Source organism: Strongylocentrotus purpuratus, unplaced genomic scaffold (genome assembly GCF_000002235.5).
Source record: "Strongylocentrotus purpuratus isolate Spur 01 unplaced genomic scaffold, Spur_5.0 spur5_scaffold_1, whole genome shotgun sequence".
NCBI classification, from domain to species: Eukaryota; Metazoa; Echinodermata; class Echinoidea; order Camarodonta; family Strongylocentrotidae; genus Strongylocentrotus; species Strongylocentrotus purpuratus.
Genome location: NW_022145594.1, coordinates 27,725,088 through 27,747,923, shown reverse-complemented (window position 1 = coordinate 27,747,923; position 22,836 = coordinate 27,725,088). Strand labels below are relative to the sequence as shown.

Sequence of the window (22,836 nt, the reverse complement as noted above, 5' to 3'; positions counted from 1 at the left end):
ACTTCTTTCATAATTTTAGCATCTCTTCAATCAAACTACATTTTGTTCTATAAAATATACTGGTATCTTTAAAAAAAAATCAACATGTCATATAGCCAGATGAAAAACAGCAAATTAAATCATACGAATACTTAATACGCAGTATCTGTTCTATCAAAGATTAACATATCACAATTAATTATAATAACGAAATCAACAGTGTTTAATTTTACAAAAACTGGTTATCTTCTGCTATTAACATATCATGAGCATACTTGTAATATAAATACTTTCTTGATAGATGATGAAAAATTGCCATATATATAATTGTAATATTATTCATTCTATCAAATCAACTTTGTGTGTACATGAATATTTTAAATGTCTCAAAGCATAATGATAAACCAACAAATTGAATCTTAGACAAACTCAGCAATATACTGCTATTAACATTTTGTAAGTTTGTTAGATAACAAGACTTATTTCAATATTATAGCATTTTTCTCAGGAAAAAAAATCACAACGAGCGAATGATGACATCAATAGACAGTGTTGAATCTGTTAGAATTTTGTAATTTGTATTTTATACCTCACTTAAGAAATCCAGCCATCTGATTGGTCGAAAGTGCAGTCGTGATTTTAGCCATTCCCGTAAATAAACGAAAAATGCCAAACCTATGTAATAGTTCTAGAGTAAAATCCAGGCAAAATTCCAGTTATCGGGAAAATAGTTCAATCTTGCTGAAATACCCATTGGTTCACGTATTAAAATCTGGTTTGAGCGAGCGCGGATACCATACATTAATATTTAGATTTTTTAATAAGAGGACCGGCGATGTCGATCGTACTACTAAATCCGGCCTAGATTCTACTTAAAGTTTCCAGACTAGGCAAAAATGGCTGAAGAAACTCTTCCTAGATTTCAACTTCTTGATGATGATCAATCGCAAGACTTGATTATTTCTGCTTACAACAAAAACACCAAAAGGGTACGTGAAATTCTCCAAAAAAATATTCGAAGATTACTTAGGTCTAGATCTAGCTAGGCTAGGCTACTAGCAAGTTATCAGCAAATACCTCGATAGCGTAAACAAACTTCCGAATTCCGAGCTGGACAACGTAGATCTAGGCCTAGGCCAATGTTAACTATTAGATTCGGACTTCAGCGTCATTTCCTCAATTCTAACAATGTCGACATCATAAATGAATCATGAAGATTTTTCCAATTCGACGAGAGATTTTAAATGTTTTTCAGCAATGCTTAAACAAGAAAGAAAGGGAGTTGTGACTCACAAACCAGCTTTCTCAGCAGAAGACATGGACAAAATCCAAGGTTCGCTTGATTTGGATGATCCTTTAGGTCTTCAGAACAAGGTATTCATTGACGTTATGACACTCAACAACTTCGAAATCTGTGAGGAATTAGGCCTAGGGGGAAATGCTACATAGATTCCTAGAAGCTATATCTAGACTAGTCTAACTTTCAAAGATACACTTATAAAAATCAACCGTGCAGATAAACTAGAGAAAAGCCAAGGTGGTGTCATATTAGTTGACTCCTTTTTCAGTATATAAAAGTAATAATGACTGCTTTAATTTTCGTGCTATTGCCCTCGGCATGCCTCGGGAAATAGCATGATCGTAACCTTGAGCGTATAAAAACAACTATGTCTCTCAAAGCAGTCATTATTACTATAATAGATAACGTGACTTTACAACCTATTTATACGTTGTTTGTATTAGTTATTCGGTCAAATGGACTTGTTGAATACGTAATATAAACATATGCTTTATCAAAACCAAGTCAACAAATCAAACGTTGCAGAAACTTAGTATCATGCAGTTATTTTCAAGTCAAGTTGTGCGTCAGATGAGCAAACTGTGCAATACTGTACCATCGCTTGTATTAAACTACATGATGCATAACAATTAGTCTCATAGAAAGATTACAAAATCAACAAATTTTTATCTTACAAATACTGGGTATTATGCAGCTGCATGTATTGTATTATATATATTAAATTTCATTGATGTACATCAATATTCTGTTTATAAACAAATAAATCACTTAACAATGTATAATAAATCAATATTCTGTTTGGAAACAAATATATCATATAAATCAATTTACAATGTAATGTAATAAATCAATATTCTGTTTTTTAACATATAATTGTATCATATAAATCAATTTACAATGCAGTGTTTATAGCAAAACAGAAGAAAAATTATATCCAGCAGAAACACTCTTCTTTCTTTTTGTAATAACATGACATAATGCATATAGTAAATAATATAATGTACTATGTTTATATATTCTGAGTATATTTGCTATGCATATTATTGCATGATACATTGGAGATACAATATAGATACATTGTAGATCTACATGTAATAATTGGAATGCTAGCCATAGTATATTGTTTTGTACGTACATGTGTAAACGTAGTAAACATGAAAATGTAATCAACGAGGATTTGATTTAGAAGGTAAATCTGTTTTTGAATACGAGAATGTTGTCTCCATCGCTAACAATAAGTTTCCCTGATGACGTCATCAACACCCGAGATGATATAAAGTGACCCTCCCTTTCCTCCAGTGAGTCTAGTTCTGTCGATAGAGGGAATGATGCTACTCTTCTCTTCTTCATGTCACCCCCACTCATCACCTGATCAATCACACACGTCTTGTACTCATGATCTGATGTCACGACGTAGAGGTCGTCTGTCATGGGATCGATGCAGGTATTCAGGATGAAACCACTGTGGAGGATTTCCTTTTGAGCACCCTGTCTGTCGATAATGAACACTCTGTAATCTGGTGGATATGGTAGAGCGACGATATGACCTGATGATAATACACCATGCACACTTATATTATCCTTACATGTGATGACGTTCATGATCTTACCATCAGCTGGGTTGATGATGAATATATTAGACTGATCCCACTCAGCGGCGATGATCATCCCATCTTGGTCAACAGCTACATCCACACCTGTGTCATCACACGTTGTGTTTTTTGGTATCGTGACGTCATTGATGTGCTTCCATTGTCTGTCATACACGCTGATGTATCCAGCCAAATCATGCCCTAACCGGCCCCTGCTGCATTTACCGCATACTACCTTGTCGTCATTCAGCAATGCACAGGAGATACTGACCCATGATGCTCCACTACCGGTTATCACTCTCTTACTGTCTTTAGTGTTCATATCTAACATGTATGTATGTACGCTACCTAATACTCTATCTGTGATGATCACATTGCCTTCATTTATGCATCCTATAATGGTTGGATATGTAATTTTATCTTTGACATTGATTGTATCAAAGAGCTTCCACTCCCCATCATATCCATACATCCTTCCATCATACTTCTCTTTCCCAGCACCCTTCACAAACCTCACAACCGATATGGCCCCAGTTATTTGTTTCGCATCACCCTCATGTAGTGGCTTCTTTAGTTCGTCACTCACTGATGTCTTGACACGATGCCCGTCTTTGACGACATTTTGATCATGTTCGAGTACCGTATCAAGTATCTGTACTGTATCCTCTGTGGTTCTTGTGTCATCTTGCCATGCGTTCTCCAACTCACCAATCTTAAAATCCTTTTCTTCAGCGATTTTCTTAATGTCCATTTGAAGACAATGTTGTATATTGTCGATTGGTTTTCGTCTTATCTCTGCATTTGTACGGTTCAATTCAAGTCGTTTTTCTTTCTCTCCGTCGTTCTTTCGAATCTGTTCATTGATCTTCTGAATATCCTCGTGAAGTTTTTGATTCTTCTCATCAATCTCATAGTTGATTTTGGCAGCATCCTCTTTCTCTTTGTCTTTGTCTGTTTGGATCGCCTCATTGATTACCGAATCTACTTCATCTTTCAAAGCTTGTAGATGGGTGTCGGTGTCTTTCCTGCACTGATGAATCTGATCTCCATAAACTCGACAAAGCTTCAATTTGTTATTTGCCGTTCGTTTCAGAATGTTAAGTTCTGCTCTACTATCCTCGATCGCGCCCTTTATATCCTGTCGCCCGCAAGACTGGTGATCTATCATTGCGCATAATTGACACACTCCTTCACCATGTGTTTTACAGTACAGTTTGATTTCTTCACCATCATGCTTCTCACAATAAAGATTGGGCCTACCCTTTTTTGCTTTTCCGATGCATTCCTTTATAGAGGCGCAGTCATCGCAGAGCTTTTTCCTCTCCTTCACGTAGTATGTCACATCTGTGATTGATTGACAGTTCTCTCCTTCACAGATGTTTTCTGCAGAGCTGAAGTTTGCCGCCATCCTGATCACAGTATTGACCTGTAGAAAGAACTATTCTCAAGAGAGAAAGAGAGGGAAAGAGACAGCAGGAGAGAGAGAGAGGGAGGGAGAGAATTAGGAGGTTGGATGGAAGGAAGGGAAGGAAGGGAGAGAGGAGGAAAGGAATGGTTAAGATAAGAAAGGGAGGTCAGGAGGGATGTATGAGAGAAGAAAACTTGAAGAGGGTGAAGAAAAGGTGAAGAAGAATAGGATTGAAAGACGGTATTGAAAGAAAGGGAGGAAGGGAATAGAACAAATGTAATACAACGACCTCCATTAGTAATATTTCCTCGTGCACATTAACAGAAATAATATTAATGAAGAGTAATGTCTTTCCTCCGGTTACTTGCTTTGAAATTGATAAACAAAGGTCATATATTGTTTTTATCATTTATTTAATCAACCAGTTACATGTTTTTGAACAATGGGGATGCCTAGTGCAACAAAAATAAACGACCTTCGTATATCAAACAAATAATGCACTGAGAGCAAATAATACTTATTTTACATTGATAGTTTCTTTCAGTGCAAGTGTTCGTAATGTATAGTATACATGAATTGCCCCAAACATTTGTTCTTTTTACATGCTTTCTAGTGATTAGACAAAATGGGTTTACATAATTTAGTAATGTGATTTGTATAAATTGTTACAATTGACAAAATTAATGATTTAAAGTAAAATTGACGGGTTTACCTTGTTTTTTTTAACCTAGGTCTAGGACAATATGCACGCTTTCATAGCTGTCTTTTTTAAAAGTGATATTATTAAATGTCGAGACATGTGGAGCATGATGAGGTGCTCTATAGCTGCACGGAAAAGGTCTTTATCAATATGAAATAATTTCGGATTTGAAAGGACTAAGCCCTCAATTCGTGCTGTTAAACCAAGTGGCAAAGTGAGGTTTTTTTTAAATTTTTTTTTGTTGGGGGGGGGGGGGGGATGAAGGGCTCCAGTCTTAAGTAAATTAGATCAACATTTTTCAACTTTTTTAATTTATAAGAGGATTCATTTTTCATCACTCTTATACGTAAAAGTATGGGCACTCTTTCGTATGAAGTTCATAAGGGCCTCTTGCCCGAAAATATACTCTCTGGATCCCAAATATTGTGAGCAAGCGAAAAAAACAATATGCAGTCATCTTGTTGCCGGGAATCATCCTGATTTATCAATTTTTAGAGTAGTAAAGCTAACGAGTAGAAAAAAAAGTTTGTTATGGCTTAGGCTATAAGATATACTTCACATTTCTTCTTATGTTGTAGGCCTTAATCTATCTGAAAACATGAGTGGATATATGATTTTGTTTTCTCAATTTTCTTCTTGATAATGATGGTGGCTTCTTATATAGCGCACAAGCCCGTCACGTTGTGACGCTGCCCCGATTATTACCTGGGCTTTAGCAAGGCGGCCATGCACTGCGGCGCTCTAGTATTTCAAGGAATTAATTCCTGCCGGATACCCATTCACACCTGGGTTGTGTGTGGAAAATGTAGATCAATGTCTTACCAAAGGATAGTACCGCGGCGGGAGTCGAACCGCGCACCTTGTGATCGACAGTCCAGCGACGTATCCACTCGAACACGACACTTTTCAGATAAGGCAAACATATCCCATCTTACATGCATACACCTGTTTCTCCTTTTATTGCATTTTTAAGAATTGAAATATTTTTTTCATCCACTTCCTTGTATGAAACTAACCTTGTTCACAACAAAATGATCTACATAGCATGTACAACTTACCTTATTTACCGGTTTCTTGCGATTTTACTCTTCAAAACGTAAAGTCAGAAAGAAAGTTGACCACATGAATGCTCCTTTCATAATTGACATTTTGTCTGAAGGAGAACCATTTATCCAACCTCTTGTAGTATGTGTGTTAGGTACGACTCAAGATGGCGTCTAGTTGTATGCCATCCCACGTGAAACAGGTTGGCTTACACATCTATTGACACGCTTCACACAAGCATGCGTACAGTGCATGATTATTGCAAGTAGAGAAAAAAAGTAATGTCCCCCAAAACACAATGAATGAGCATTGACAAAAGATGTTCTGTGTTGCTCCTTGTGAAAAGATCAATATGAATATGAATCATAGCAGTCAAACATAAGATGAATGCATTCACATTCCTTGTGATGTCAATAGAAGTGTTAGGGGGGAAGCATGATTATCAATCCCCCCAATTTGTTTACAAATTTCGCTACGAAGAACTATACGATGCAGTTGTAGTTGAACAAAGTTCTTCAGAGTTATATATCGGTCACATGACTTTGTTTCAACATTATATCGGGGGTAGAAGGATTAATGTTCTACTCTAAAAACTTTGGATCACTTGTTCTTTAATGCTGAAGACAAAGTGAGTAGAGAAAACATTTGCTCATACAAGCGCTTCGCTATGGAACAGAAGTAGCAGATTAGTTGAATCATTAATAATAATCTAAAGTTTGAGCGTAATATCGGTCGATGCGATTTTCCCATTTCTGCATGGGGTCTTAACAAAAACAATCATTGCTTACAACCCCCCCCCCCCCCCCCCACTGAGCGAAAGTGCATGATTAATTTCTCATCGAATATCCCCAATGGACTGGCAAAGCATATTTGTGAATACGTGTTGTAATTGTTTTCATAACAAATATTTATCCACGAAAATGTCGGTTAACTACATTCCCTTTTATATTCCTTTTTATCGAATGAAAATTCCTTTTCATATTTCATATAATAGTCATGGGGGGTGTTTCACAAAGATCCCAAGTCGAACTTATCTCTAAGTTGGACTTAAAAATTATGGAAAGCCATTAGCATCTATGAAAATATTTTGTAAAAGTTATTTTAAAAGGCATAAAATGTTGATTCAAATCATTCATATTCTCTATTAACAGGGAGATTTCATGTTCTTGATGTGGAATTCAAGTAAAATCTTAAATACTTGGAATTTTTGCTTTTGAATATATTTCATTTTAAGGCTACAAATGGCTGTCCATAATTTTTAAGTCCAACTTAGAGTTAAGTTCAACTTAGAATCTTTGTGAAACACCCCCATGTTCTAGCGAACTGTCTATACATTTCTCAGGCTTTCAATAGTACTCAGCATATAGTACCGAAGTGCTAATGTCATATTTACTCGTAATCCAGGGTACTAGTTCTTAACAACAAAGCATGCGTATATGAGGTTCACTGTAAAATCATTCAAGCAACGCACCGGAGCAGGGCAGTGCTTGACGCCGGCGTGATCAGCACACGGTGACACCATTGTTAAGCACAACATTGATTGGAACCAGCAACCTTGACAACTTAGACATTATGACGTCATACGTTTATACTCAATGCTACACCTTTTTTCATGACTGTGCAATATGAATTGTTTCCTGATAAATATCAAAACTGTGTAACTTATTCCAATGGTATTGCATGTTTGCTTATTTTTTTAAAATTATATACCGCATACCAAAAATAAACAACAGAGAAAATAACAAACAAGATATAATCTCATGCAGCAATAATAATAGTAGTGAACATTTATAATGCGCCATGTCTGTCAAAAATGACACTCCTGGCGCAGTTGTGTGGAAATTGTATAATTGTGGGCATACGACCATCAAGTAATTCAAGAAAGACAGTAAAATACACATAAGTTTAACATACTTCAAGACATAATTTTCAATAATAGAATAATACAATACAAAGCATATTACAATAATATATTACAATAATAAACGGTAGTACAATGCAGGCGCGTACGCAGGGGGGGGGGGGGGGGTTGAACCCCTCTTGAACCTTTTTGCGTGCGTGTTTTGGAGAACCCCCCCCCCTTTTCTTAAAAATAAAACAACATTGGTAATGGATGACCCAAAAAGCTGACCTCCCCCCCCCTCCCACCCTCCAACGAAACGAAATATCGATCGGTCAAATTTTCAAATTTTGAGACACACACACACACACACAAAATGTGCTCTTACAATGACAACATAATTATGTCAGAGCAACAACAACACAAATCAACAAACCTAGCGTCGCACAAACTTAGTATTATGCATTTATTAACATATCGTGAGAGCGCTAGATTACAACACCTCGCAACTAATATATTTATTTTAGCATCGCTTTTAGCAAACCTCATACACATAACAAAGAGTCTCACCGAAAAATTGTAAAATCAACGAATTTTAATCTTACAAATGCTGCTAGTATGCAGTAATGCGTCATGTTTACATGTTCTGAGCATATTAGCCATGCATATTCCTGCATTACAGATTAAAATGCCGTGCAATCTATTACAAGCATATAATCTTTAAGGGTTTGTTAAATACGTTGACAAGACGAAAATGTACCGTTTAACTTGTTCTAAGTACAAGTTATTTTCAGGAATCTGACTTAAATGAATGTAGACCCCAACATAAAAAAAATCCTCTGTGTGCCCATGCCTTGAGCCATAATGCATGGCCATTCAAAGAATTTGTTTATGTTGGGGACCGGGGTAAAATGCAATAAATTATTAAAAATTATTGCATTTTCTGTTTTTTTTTAATTTATGGAAACTGCCCCCTACCCTAGGCCCAGCTGCGTACAGTCATGGTTCAGTGACAAAGCAATGGCCTCGTATTTGTTAGGCCCCAGGATCAAAACCGTGTCGATGTGCTATATTAGTGCCCTTTTGTGGGGCATTAATCCTCATTACTGTCATGTATGACTTAAGGGCGTAGGTCCCCTATTTGATAAGCATAGAAGCATACAAATGCTTTAGCAGTCAGGCAAAAAACACACATTTGCAAATTATTATTCAATAAAATCTGAGAATGTATACTTTTATCTAGATCTATTATTTTTAAATTATTTTTTTTTAAATTCCATAAATTGGGGTAAAACAAAAATATTCCACCTATATGAGCGACAGTGTAGTATTGCTATACTTAATTTTACAATGGTATCATGACCCCCCCCCCCCCTCGGATTGACGCAGTATTTCATCACTTCCATAATCGACCCACCCCTCTAGAGCTTAAGACATACAAAAGAAAGAATTCTTCTTCCTCCACCTCTACTATTTCTTCTTCTTTCTTTTCTTTTTCTTCTTTTTCTTCTTCTTCTTCTTTTTATTTTCTTCTGCAGAAAGAATTAACACAGTTCTCTTTTTGTTAAATTGATGTCTATTCCTTTCTCTATCAATCATCATATATTCTCATCATTTTTAACATGTGACGTCATATGCAGAGTATGAGCTGTCACACCTTCAAATGTCGTTCTTATCACGGATAAACTGTTCATACAGAAAGAATGTGTGTAAAATATCAATGCATTAAGAAAAATGGAAAATTAGAAAAGACATTTGAAAGAAGAAAAGGAGTAAAATTAAGGTAGTCTGTCATTTTTGCATGCTAAAAATATAAACAATTATGTAAATCCTATGGTAAACAATAACAAAAAACAATTTAAAACTCGTCTTAAAAGTTTAGAACTGGTAATTGCATTCAATAGTCTATCATTATAAAAAAAAATAGGTTCATCCGGCCGTGACATTTTACGCGCTGTCATGAATACTTGTCTATAAACGTTTATTTTTAGCTCCAATTCTTGTGTTTCAAAGCAAAATTTTGTTTATTCTTCCTAATACCAATAAACATAGTATTATAATTAATTTACTTCGTTATATCATGCAACCATATCTATGTAGTGAGCAAGTAATTTTGATAGCTGTTACCGTATAAACAAATCGTCCAAATCGACAGTCATGTGTCTGTTAAAGCAACATTCACCTAGTTTCCAAGTCATGAATATTTTTCCATTGTATTCATTCGAATTAAGACCCTGTTTCGTATGATTGTATCCGTGTGCAATAAAACAAGTATTCACTGTGTTTATCCGGTCGTGACGTTCTTACGCGCGTTCATGAATATGTATGAGATATGTGTAGCTCAAATACTGGTGTTTAGAAACAACTTTTTTTTCTTCTTTAATGATAAATATCTTTCTAATCACCAATAATTGTGAAATACATTTCCTCTCATTCGTTTGATCATGCAATAACGTTTCTGTAGTGTAACATTAATTTTTCAATAGTTTTTGCCGTTTTAAAGATATCGTACAAAAATGACTACAATTTGGCTGTAAAAGCACAATTTTCATCACCGAATACCCTGAACAGTAGGATTTGAATATTATTCTTCAGCTTTTATTTCATAATTACATATCCACTTTGAATCCTACACTAGCTCTGTAAGAGCAAGTATAGGTTATTGCATGGTGTGCATGGGCAACGTCGGCTTCTTTCCATCTTGGTCCGATACCGTGATGTTCCCGGTATTTAAACCAGGTGTGACCTTTGTCAAACTCTATCGAGTTGACTCTTAACCACGAGTCTACCAACGAAAGAGATTGTATAATGGTACACATTCCTTTACGTCCAGCAAAGTATTTTGCGAATCACTGGACCGATCTTTGTCAAAAACCACACAATTAAAATCTCCTCCTTAGCTAATTTTTCGATCAGCTAGGTGCATACCATGCACCAACTTCTGCCAGTCATCTAGAATGGAGCTCCAGCGGACTCCAGGTCTACATGTGGTTTTGATGTCAGAGGAGAGCCAGGTGTTCGACTTGCCGAGGGCCGAAGCAGGTGTTTCGCCGGCGGATCATTTGGCCGAGGTGCAGAGGCTACCAGGAAGGAGGGTCGATGTGACGTTCACAACAGAGAAGGTGAAGAAGCCGTACCTCCCCGTGCTTCAGGAAGACCAACGAGTCGTCGTTACGTCGTACTGGCAGTCCTGCGAAGGTCGTCACTGTGCTGCACGTGCCCCACGAGGTAGATGACAACAAGGTGCGGTTCGTCCTGAACCGCTACGGCAAGGTGTTGGCAGGAAGGCGGCTGGAGTACCGAGAGTACCCCGGAGTCTTCAATGGAGTACGCCAGTACAGAGTGGAGCTGAAGAAGGACATCCCATCTTCTCTGAGCCTCGGCGGCCGGGACTGTTGGGTACGCTACGACGGGCAGCCTCGTACATGCTTGAGGTGTGGTCTCGGCGGTCATTTGGCGAATGAGTGTAAAGTTGTACGGTGCTTTAAGTGCCAGAAGGAAGGGCATATGGCAGTAGGATGTAAGGAGCCGCCCACGTGTACGATCTGCGGGGAGTCTGGGCACTCCTTTAAAGTATGCCCAATTTCATTTGCTCAGAAATTGCGTCAGTCCAGCGGGTGGGTAAGCGGAGGAGGTGTCGCGACGCCGCCTGAGCTGGAAGTGCCACGTGATGTGCCTGCTGAGCGGGCTGCACCGCCGGAGCCGGAGCCGGAGCCGGAGCCAGCTGATGTGCCTGCTGAGCAAGCTGCACCGCCAGAGCCAGAGCCAGAGTCATAGCCAGCTGATGTGCCTGCTGAGCGGGCTGTATCGCGGGATGTGCATGTGCTGGAAGAACCGGGCAAGTCATATATAGTAGACGAGATACATGACTGGTCCTTATCAAAGCTCGACCAGGATAGTCAGGTTTCTTTGCCTAGTCAGATGTCGGACGACTCATCATGGGAGACGGTGCGGCGTGGGGTGAAGCGTCGGTCTTCTGTTTCACCCCGGAGACGCTCCAGATCGTCGAATGGTCGCGGAGGCAATGAAGCGAAAGAACTGGTGGCAGAGACCCAGATTATGAAGGAGAAGCAAAGATGGATTTCGTGTAAAGCGGAGAAGTGTACTCATGACTTTATGAATTACGAGAGCTTTTTGTGCCATATGAGGGACCGGCACAACGAACTAACTATTAGCAGGTACGAATGTCCCCTTAAGTCTTGCAAAGTTACGTGTAATACTCCTAAGGAGTGGTTAAATCATTTGGCGGGGCGGCACCCTCAGTATGTGTCCAACATAGACTTTTTCGATAGATATTTTTTATTGGAATGATTTGATTTTGGTGCGCTCTTCTGATTAATCATGCGCCCATACAATTTATCTTCTTTTAATTTGTCAATTTGTTCGGTTAATGTTCACGGCTTACGAGATTCTTTTAAATGCCGTAATGTTTTAAATTGGTTAAGTATCTTTTCTTTTGATGTTGTATTATTTCAAGAAACATATTTAGGCATCAATGATTTTAAATTGTTTAATTCAGTTTGGAAAGGTCCAGTTTTCTTTTCGGCCTCCTGTTCTAATCATTCATGTGGAGTTGTAATTGCTTTTTCTGAAAAACTTCGTTGTAGTTTTTCTCAACTCAGGTCTGATTTGGAAGGGCGTGTCGTCTCTGTATTGTGTTCTTTTCCAGACTGTTGTTTTCGTATATGTAATATATATGCACCGTGTAATCCAAGTTTACGTGTTACATTTTTCAATGGATTACATTTTGCAACACGAGGGAATGTTCCTCTTATTCTCGGGGGTGATTTTAATTGTGTAATGCACGTCAATGATCGACTTTGTGAGACTGCAAACACTACTTGCTTTGTAGGAAGGAAATTAAGAATAGTTTAAAATACATGTCAAAAAGTAAAACACCAGGAATAGATGGATTACCTGTTGAATTTTACAGTCGATTCTTTGATGTTCTTGGAAATGATTTGCTTTTACTGTATAATGATGTTTTTAGTAAAGAAGTGCTTACCAAAACTCAAAGGTCTGCTGTTATTACGTTACTCCCTAAAAAGGGAGATAGTCTTGATCCTGCTAATAGGAGACCTATTAGTTTATTAACAGTCGATTACAAAATTATTTCTAAAGTGTTACAATTACGTCTGTCCAAGGTGTTAGGAAATATCATTAACGTTCACCAGACCTGTTCAGTTCCTGGTCGAACAATTCATTCGAATTTGTGTATATTACGGGATATAGTTGATTATAGCAACATCAGAGGGAACCCTTGTGCCCTTATATCTGTTGACCAGCATAAGGCCTTTGATAAAGTTCATTGGGGTTTTTTGATGAAAGTTTTGAGCAGATTTAATTTTGGTCCAAAATTTATTCATTGGATAAAGATTTTATATTCTGGTATTACAAGTACAATTTTAGTGAATGGTAAAATGAGTGATGAAGTCATTATTCAGAGAGGGATAAGACAAGGTTGTCCTTTGTCTCCCTTATTGTATGTCTTATTTATTGAGCCTCTGGCGCAGTATATATTATCTAATAGAGGTATTAGAGGTTTTTATATTCCAGGAGGGGGTGGAAAGTCAGTCAAATTGGTTCAGTATGCAGATGATGCAACTTGTATTGCAACTTCCCAACTAGATGTGATTAATTTCTTTAAGGCTTTAGTCATATTTGAGAAAGCTACTGGAGCATCTATCAATTTAAAAAAGACTATTGGTTTGAAATTAGGGGACTTTGTAGGACGGAAATTAAAAGGAGATATTGTTTGGTCAGAAGATGAAATTAAAATAAATGGAATTTGTTTTGGCACTGACAAATCAATTCAACAGTTTTGGAAGAACTTATGTAATAAAGCCAAAAAGAAATTAAAGTCTTGGGAAAGTCGTAATCTTACTATTTATGGAAAAATTGGTATTATCAATACTTGTATATTTCCTGTTTTTTATTATGCGGCGAAAGTTTATGTTCCTAGTTCAAAAGTACTGGCAGATATTTTACGAGCTGTTTTTAGTTTTATTTGGCAAAATAAAACGGAACTTATTTCTCGAGATACACTCTATCTTAGTAAGAAAAAAGGCGGTCTTGGGTTAGACAATTTTGGAATTGAAATGAAAGTCTTATTCATACGTACTATGTTCCCACAACTTAGCCAAACTGATGATAATTCATGCAATTACTTGTTTCTACGCTATTTTATGGCAAGTAATTTACGTTACCTGTTTCCTTTTTTGTGGTCCAACTTGGTTCCACATTGTGATGTTTTGTCTCCCTCTTACGCCCAAGCTTGGGAAATCATTTTGTATCTAGTAAGGAAGGATAAACAATTTGTATGCATTAAAACAGTTAAAGATACTGTCAACTTGTTTAAAATTGACTGTATACCAAAAGTGTTGGTTAGAGATCCTTCAAAGAAATGGGATTTTATTTGGAAAAATGTCAATCATTCAGTTTTTTGTAATCGTTTGAAATCTTTTATGTGGAAAGTAACACATGGTGCGCTATACACACGCGAAAAACTTGCCAAATGGTGTATGAGTAATGGCAAATGCCCTTTTTGTTTAATATTAGAAAGTATTGATCATGTTTTTTGGGAATGTGGATCTGTTAAGAGAATTATTTGTTGGGTATCTGAGGTGGCAAAGGAAATGCTGGGTGGGCATGTTTTATTTAATAAGGATTGTTTTATGTATGGACCCTCAGTCACTATTAATGCCTGTTTATGGGGTCGAGTTTGGTATTTATTTGTTGTTACACTAAAAGCAGTATGGAATAGACGATGTTCATTTATTTTTGAGAAAGTTTTTGTTTCTGAGGATAATTTGTTATTAAGAATAAAAGATGAAATTCGTTTACGTTTGGCCGTTGACCTAAAAAGATGGTCAAGACATAAGTTTGATAAAGTTTGGACAAATGGGAAAAGTTTTATTTCAGTAGTGGGAGAAGATATCCAGCTTAACTTACCGGGTTTGAAAAGTTAACATGCTAAGTTTACCTTTGTTTGTCTGTAAATATTTCAGTTTACAACTAAAATATAGTATATTTCTTTTTATATGAGTGACTTTGTAAACAGTTTTGTACATATGTTCTTTTATTTATATAATGTCATTGTAAATATTGTATATTGAGATTATCTGTGAAAATGCATGATATGAATAAAATCTTAAAGAAAAGTATCTGTTCTTTTCAGCTTAATATCTGAAACGCGACTCACCGAGTCGCTTGTATATTAAACTGATTTTTGAACCTATGCCATGGAATAGGGGCTTGCTCCGTCCTGGCCACGGGTTGGCCCGGTATTGCAGTACTTCCGGGATCGGCCCACCCCTCACGGGGTTAAAATATACCAAAGAAAGAACCCTTTTCCTCTCCTTTTCTTTTACTTTTTACTTTCACTCTATCTCTGACGATATTGATCGACTATCTTTCAAATATCTTTCTAATATGAATTTGCATATTATGACGTCAGCATTTTGATGGAAAATGATTTTTTTTTTTTTCTTTTTTTTTTCTTTTTTTTTTCTCTTCTTTTTTTCCCCCTTTCTTTTTCTTTCTCTGACCATTCTGATCGATTTTCTTTCAATTTTTTCTTGTCTACAAAACGTTCAGTACAACTTTCGAATTAATACTATGTTCCCTATGACTGATTGAATCCGTGTGCAATAAAAGATGTATCTAATCAATAGATTCGCGACGTCATGATACATCACAAGTATTCACTGTGTTTATCCGGTCGTGACGTTCTAACGCGGATTCTTGAATATGGTAAAAATGATTGGTGTTGCATGGTCACTTAAGGGGTGATTCGAAGCAAATGTTTTCTCCTTTAATGATTAATATCTTTCGTTTTACCAATAAACCTGTGATTTATTTCATCCCATTCGTTTGAACACACAGTAACGTTTCTGCAGTGTGGTATTAGTTTTTCAAAAGCTTTTGCCGTTTACAAGATATCGTACAAAATTGACTACGTCAAGTCTGTAAAAGCAACATTTTGATCACCGCATCGCCTGGTCCGTAGGATTTGGATATTCATCTTCAGCTTCGGTATGCAACTATCGCTTCTCGGCCTTTTGGCTAAGATCATGTGTAGTATTTGTTCTTTTCAGCTTAATATCTGAAACGCGACTCACCGAGTCGCTTGTATATTAAACTGATTTTTGAACCTAGGCCATGGAATAGGGGCTTGCTCCGTCCTGGCCACGGGTTGGCCCGGTATTGCAGTACTTCCGGGATCGGCCCACCCCTCAGGGGGTTAAAATATACCAAAGAAAGAACCCTTTTCCTCTCCTTTTCTTTTACTTTTTACTTTCACTCTATCTCTGACGATATTGATCGACTATCTTTCAAATATCTTTCTAATATGAATTTGCATATTATGACGTCAGCATTTTGATGGAAAATGATTTTTTTTTTTTTTTTTTTTTTTTTTTTTTTTCTCTTCTTTTTTTCCCCCTTTCTTTTTCTTTCTCTGACCATTCTGATCGATTTTCTTTCAATTTTTTCTTGTCTACAAAACGTTCAGTACAACTTTCGAATTAATACTATGTTCCCTATGACTGATTGAATCCGTGTGCAATAAAAGATGTATCTAATCAATAGATTCGCGACGTCATGATACATCACAAGTATTCACTGTGTTTATCCGGTCGTGACGTTCTAACGCGGATTCTTGAATATGGTAAAAATGATTGGTGTTGCATGGTCACTTAAGATAGATAGATAGATAAATGGTTTATTCAAATCAAATCAAACATGTAAACAATAAATGTTCATTAATTCCATGCTTCGTAGCTAAAAACTAAATTGCGCAATGGATTACAGAATTAATTATTACAAGGTAAAATTGCACTTACTAATAATAAACTACTATAGATAATAATGCAACTCTTGGCACCGGCGTCGAACCGCTGCGCCACCCCAGTCACCAGTGGGGCACGAAACAGTAAGATCATATACCCCCCTGATGAATAGCACGACGCAACGGATCAACACCCATGCCTACAATTAAGGGGTGATTCGAAGCAAATGTTTTCTCCTTTAATGATTAATATCTTTCGTTTTACCAATAAACCTGTGATTTATTTCATCCCATTCGTTTAAACACACAGTAACGTTTCTGCAGTGTGGTATTAGTTTTTCAAAAGCTTTTGCCGTTTACAAGATATCGTACAAAATTGACTACGTCAAGTCTGTAAAAGCAACATTTTGATCACCGCATCGCCTGGTCCGTAGGATTTGGATATTCTTCTTCAGCTTCGGTATGCAACTATCGCTTCTCGGCCTTTTGGCTAAGATCATGTGTAGTATCTGTTCTTTTCAGCTTAATATCTGAAACGCGACTCACCGAGTCGCTTGTATATTAAACTGATTTTTGAACCTAGGCAATGGAATAGGGGCTTGCTCCGTCCTGGCCACGGGTTGGCCCGGTATTGCAGTACTTCCGGGATCGGCCCACCCCTCAGGGGGTTAAAATATACCAAAGAAAGAACCCTTTTCCTCTCCTTTTCTTTTACTTTTTACTTTCACTCTATCTCTGACGATATTGATCGACTATCTTTCAAATATCTTTCTAATATGAATTTGCATATTATGACGTCAGCATTTTGATGGAAAATGATTTTTTTTTTTTTTTTTTTTTTTCTTTTTTTTTTCTTTTTTTTTTCTCTTCTTTTTTTCCCCCTTTCTTTTTCTTTCTCTGACCATTCTGATCGATTTTCTTTCAATTTTTTCTTGTCTACAAAACGTTCAGTACAACTTTCGAATTAATACTATGTTCCCTATGACTGATTGAATCTGTGTGCAATAAAAGATGTATCTAATCAATAGATTCGCGACGTCATGATACATCACAAGTATTCACTGTGTTTATCCGGTCGTGACGTTCTAACGCGGATTCTTGAATATGGTAAAAATGATTGGTGTTGCATGGTCACTTAAGGGGTGATTCGAAGCAAATGTTTTCTCCTTTAATGATTAATATCTTTCGTTTTACCAATAAACCTGTGATTTATTTCATCCCATTCGTTTGAACACACAGTAACGTTTCTGCAGTGTGGTATTAGTTTTTCAAAAGCTTTTGCCGTTTACAAGATATCGTACAAAATTGACTACGTCAAGTCTGTAAAAGCAACATTTTGATCACCGCATCGCCTGGTCCGTAGGATTTGGATATTCTTCTTCAGCTTCGGTATGCAACTATCGCTTCTCGGCCTTTAGGCTAAGATCATGTGTAGTATCTGTTCTTTTCAGCTCGATACTCACTGATCTTATGATCAGGGGATCGGTTTCGGTCACTTAGGTACATTCTTTTATGTATCGAGTCTAAATGGAGCTCCAGCGACTTCGAAGTCTCCATGTGGTGTTGATGTCAGAGGAGAGCGAGGTGTTTGACGTGCTGAAGGAGGCTGGTGTTGCGCCTGGGGATCATCTGGCTGAGGTGCAGAGGCTGCCAGGAAGGAGGGTAGATGTGACCTTTACCACAGAGATGGCGAGGAAGCAGTTTCTACCGGTGCTTCAGGCAGACCAACGAGTCGTCGTGACGTCATATTCCAGTCCTGCCAAGGTTGTCACCGTGCTACATGTGCCCCACGAGGTGGATGACAACAAGGTGCGTTTTGTCCTGAACCGCTACGGCAAGGTGTTGGCTGGAAGGCGGCTTGAGTACCGAGAGTACCCCGGTGTGTTCAATGGTGTACGGCAATATAGAGTTGAGCTCAATAAGGATGTCCCATCTTCTCTGAGCTTTGGCGGCCGGGACTGTTGGGTGCGCTACGACGGGCAGCCTCGTACATGCTTGAGGTGTGGTTTCGGCGGTCATTTGGCGAAGGAGTGTAAAGTTGTACGGTGCTTTAAGTGCCAGAAGGAAGGGCATGTGGCAGCAGGATGTAAGGAGCAGCCCACGTGTACGATCTGCGGGGAGTCTGGGCACTCCTTTAAAGTATGCCCAATTTCATTTGCTCAAAAATTGCGTCAGTCCAGCGGGTGGGTAAGCGGAGGAGGTGTCGCGACGCCACCTGAGTTGGAAGTGCCACGTGATGTGCCTGCTGAGCGGGCTGCACCGCCGGAGCCAGATCCAGTTGATGCGCCTGCTGAGCAAGTTGCACCGCCAGAGCTAGAGCCGGAACCAGAGCCAGCTGATGTTCCTGCTGAGCAAGCTGCACCGCCAGAGCCAGAGCCAGAGCCAGCGCCAGCTGATGTGCCTGCTGAGCGGGCTGTATCGCGGGATGTGCATGTGCCGGAAGAACCGGGCACGTCATATATAGTAGACGAGATTTTTGACTGGTCCTTATCAAAGCTCGACCAGGATAGTCAGGTTTCTTTGCCTAGCCAGATGTCGGATGTACATACGGACGACTCATCATGGGAGACGGTGCGGCGTGGTGTGAAGCGTCGGTCTTCTGTTTCACCCCGGAGACGCTCCAGATCGTCACATGGCCGCGGAGGCAATGAAGCGAAAGAACTGGTGGCAGAGACCCAGATTATGAAGGAGAAGCAAAGATGGATTTCGTGTAAAGCGGAGAAGTGTACTCATGACTTTATGAAGTACGAGAGCTTTCTGTGCCATATGAGGGACCGGCACAACGAACTAACTATTAGCAGGTACGCATGCCCCCTTAAGTCTTGCAAAGTTACGTGTAATACTCCTAAGGAGTGGTTGAATCATTTGGCGGGGCGGCATCCTCAGTATGTGTCCATTCACAACATAGACTTTTTCGATAGATATTTTTTATTGGAATGATTTGATTTTGGTGCGCTCCTCTGATTAATCATGCGCCCACACAATTTATCCTCTTTTAATTTGTCAATTTGTTCGGTTAATGTTCACGGTTTACGAGATTCTTTTAAATGCCGTAATGTTTTAAATTGGTTAAGTATCTTTTCTTTTGACGTTGTATTATTTCAAGAAACATATTTAGGCATCAATGATTTTAAATTGTTTAATTCAGTTTGGAAAGGTCCAGTTTTCTTTTCGGCCTCCCGTTCTAATCATTCATGTGGAGTTGTAATTGCTTTTTCTGAAAAACTTCGTTGTAGTTTTTCTCAACTCAGGTCTGATTTGGAAGGGCGTGTCGTCTCTGTATTGTGTTCTTTTCCAGACTGTTGTTTTCGTATATGTAATATATATGCACCGTGTAATCCAAGTTTACGTGTTACATTTTTCAATGGATTACATTTTGCAACACGAGGAAATGTTCCTCTTATTCTCGGGGGTGATTTTAATTGTGTAATGCACGTCAATGATCGACTTTGTGAGACTGCAAACACTACTTGCTTTGTAGGAAGGAAAGAATTAATTGATATTATTAATTCTTGTTCGCTTTTAGATTCTTGGTTGGTGGCTGGAACCGGAGCTAGCCATACTTGGTTCCATCCGGGCAAAAAACAAAGCTCTCGTTTAGATAGGATTTATGTTGAAAAAAATTTCAAAGTAATCAAGTCGTTAGTTTTGAATTTTCCCCTTTCAGATCATCAAGTTTTAAATTCAGTTATTTGTATTCATCAAAAGCAAAAAATGTTGAAATCATATTGGAAGTTTAATGTATTATTATGCGAAGATGATGAATTTGTACAGGAATTTATTTTTAATTATGAAATGTGGCAAACGTTAAAACCAGGTTTTTCTTCTATTTTAGAGTGGTGGGAGAATGTCAAAAGTCGGATAAAAGAATTGAGTATTATACATGGAGTAAGACGGGCTAGAGAAAAACGAATTAAAATGCAAAATCTTAAAGACAACTATACGAGTCTTGATAAAGATATTGTTTTACAATTACTTGCAGAAGAAGAAAAGGGAGCATTTATTAGGTCCAAAGAAAAATTTCTAGAAAATGGAGAGAGGCCAGGTTATTTTTATAACAAAGAACAAACAAATGCAAATAATAAGTTTATTGAAAAAGTTCGAAACAAAGATGGACAAATTGTAGATGGTGATGATATTTCTGATGTGTTTTACAACTTTTTTAGTGATTTATATGCTAGTGATAACAATGTCGATTCATCATTACAAGATGTGCTTCTGGATTCAATTCAATCTAAAATCAGTTCAGATGAATCAGCTGGTTTAGATAGAACTGTTGGAATAGATGAAATTAAGAATAGTTTAAAATACATGTCAAAAAGTAAAACACCAGGAATAGATGGATTACCTGTTGAATTTTACAGTCGATTCTTTGATGTTCTTGGAAATGATTTGCTTTTACTGTATAATGATGTTTTTAGTAAAGAAGTGCTTACCAAAACTCAAAGGTCTGCTGTTATTACGTTACTCCCTAAAAAGGGAGATAGTCTTGATCCTGCTAATAGGAGACCTATTAGTTTATTAACAGTCGATTACAAAATTATTTCTAAAGTGTTACAATTACGTCTGTCCAAGGTGTTAGGAAATATCATTAACGTTCACCAGACCTGTTCAGTTCCTGGTCGAACAATTCATTCGAATTTGTGTATATTACGGGATATAGTTGATTATAGCAACATCAGAGGGAATCCTTGTGCCCTTATATCTGTTGACCAGCATAAGGCCTTTGATAAAGTTCATTGGGGTTTTTTGATGAAAGTTTTGAGCAGATTTAATTTTGGTCCAAAATTTATTCATTGGATAAAGATTTTATATTCTGGTATTACAAGTACAATTTTAGTGAATGGTAAAATGAGTGATGAAGTCATTATTCAGAGAGGGATAAGACAAGGTTGTCCTTTGTCTCCCTTATTGTATGTCTTATTTATTGAGCCTCTGGCGCAGTATATTTTATCTAATAGAGGTATTAGAGGTTTTTATATTCCAGGAGGGGGTGGAAAGTCAGTCAAATTGGTTCAGTATGCAGATGATGCAACTTGTATTGCAACTTCCCAACTAGATGTGATTAATTTCTTTAAGGCTTTAGTCATATTTGAGAAAGCTACTGGAGCATCTATCAATTTAAAAAAGACTATTGGTTTGAAATTAGGGGACTTTGTAGGACGGAAATTAAAAGGAGATATTGTTTGGTCAGAAGATGAAATTAAAATAAATGGAATTTGTTTTGGCACTGACAAATCAATTCAACAGTTTTGGAAGAACTTATGTAATAAAGCCAAAAAGAAATTAAAGTCTTGGGAAAGTCGTAATCTTACTATTTATGGAAAAATTGGTATTATCAATACTTGTATATTTCCTGTTTTTTATTATGCGGCGAAAGTTTATGTTCCTAGTTCAAAAGTACTGGCAGATATTTTACGAGCTGTTTTTAGTTTTATTTGGCAAAATAAAACGGAACTTGTTTCTCGAGATACACTCTATCTTAGTAAGAAAAAAGGCGGTCTTGGGTTAGACAATTTTGGAATTAAAATGAAAGTCTTATTCATACGTACTATGTTCCCACAACTTAGCCAAACTGATGATAATTCATGCAATTACTTGTTTTTACGCTATTTTATGGCAAGTAATTTACGTTACCTGTTTCCTTTTTTGTGGTCCAACCTGGTTCCACATTGTGATGTTTTGTCTCCCTCTTACGCACAAGCTTGGGAAATCATTTTGTATTTAGTAAGGAAGGATAAACAATTTGTATGCATTAAAACAGTTAAAGATACTGTCAACTTGTTTAAAATTGACTGTATACCAAAAGTGTTGGTTAGAGATCCTTCAAAGAAATGGGATTTTATTTGGAAAAATGTTAATCATTCAGTTTTTTGTAATCGTTTGAAATCTTTTATGTGGAAAGTAACACATGGTGCGCTATACACACGCGAAAAACTTGCCAAATGGTGTATGAGTAATGGCAAATGCCCTTTTTGTTTAATATTAGAAAGTATTGATCATGTTTTTTGGGAATGTGGATCTGTTAAGAGAATTATTTGTTGGGTATCTGAGGTGGCAAAGGAAATGCTGGGTGGGCATGTTTTATTTAATAAGGATTGTTTTATGTATGGACCCTCAGTCACTATTAATGCCTGTTTATGGGCTCGAGTTTGGTATTTATTTGTTGTTACACTCAAAGCAGT

General features: G+C 37.4%; 2 protein-coding genes, 3 non-coding genes and 1 pseudogene across 5 annotated transcripts; 5 read left to right on the top strand and 1 right to left on the bottom strand.

Annotated features, from left to right (window-relative positions):
• Positions 1-2,461: 2,461 nt before the first annotated feature.
• LOC105442100 lies at positions 2,462-4,279 on the bottom strand. The gene has a single exon (XM_011673913.2). It carries the CDS (start codon positions 4,277-4,279, stop codon positions 2,462-2,464), a length of 1,818 nt encoding a protein of 605 aa, XP_011672215.2.
• Positions 4,280-15,008: 10,729 nt separating this feature from the next.
• LOC115917769 lies at positions 15,009-15,180 on the top strand (annotated as a pseudogene).
• Positions 15,181-15,907: 727 nt separating this feature from the next.
• LOC115917766 lies at positions 15,908-16,099 on the top strand. The gene has a single exon (XR_004062979.1). It is a non-coding gene; the product is annotated as a U2 spliceosomal RNA (small nuclear RNA).
• Positions 16,100-17,121: 1,022 nt separating this feature from the next.
• Positions 17,122-17,313, top strand: LOC115917765. The gene has a single exon (XR_004062978.1). It is a non-coding gene; the product is annotated as a U2 spliceosomal RNA (small nuclear RNA).
• Positions 17,314-18,050: 737 nt separating this feature from the next.
• LOC115917773 lies at positions 18,051-18,237 on the top strand. Its single transcript, XR_004062983.1, has one exon. It is a non-coding gene; the product is annotated as a U2 spliceosomal RNA (small nuclear RNA).
• Positions 18,100-19,612, top strand: LOC105446982. The gene has a single exon (XM_030977942.1). It carries the CDS (start codon positions 18,179-18,181, stop codon positions 19,589-19,591), a length of 1,413 nt encoding a protein of 470 aa, XP_030833802.1. The 5' UTR covers positions 18,100-18,178; the 3' UTR covers positions 19,592-19,612.
• Positions 19,613-22,836: the final 3,224 nt, after the last annotated feature.

Coding starts and splice junctions, on each gene's coding strand:
- LOC105442100 (XM_011673913.2), bottom strand. CDS start 4,279: ATGGCGGCAAACTTCAGCTCTGCAGAAAACATCTGTGAAGGAGAGAAC.
- LOC105446982 (XM_030977942.1), top strand. CDS start 18,179: ATGGAGCTCCAGCGACTTCGAAGTCTCCATGTGGTGTTGATGTCAGAG.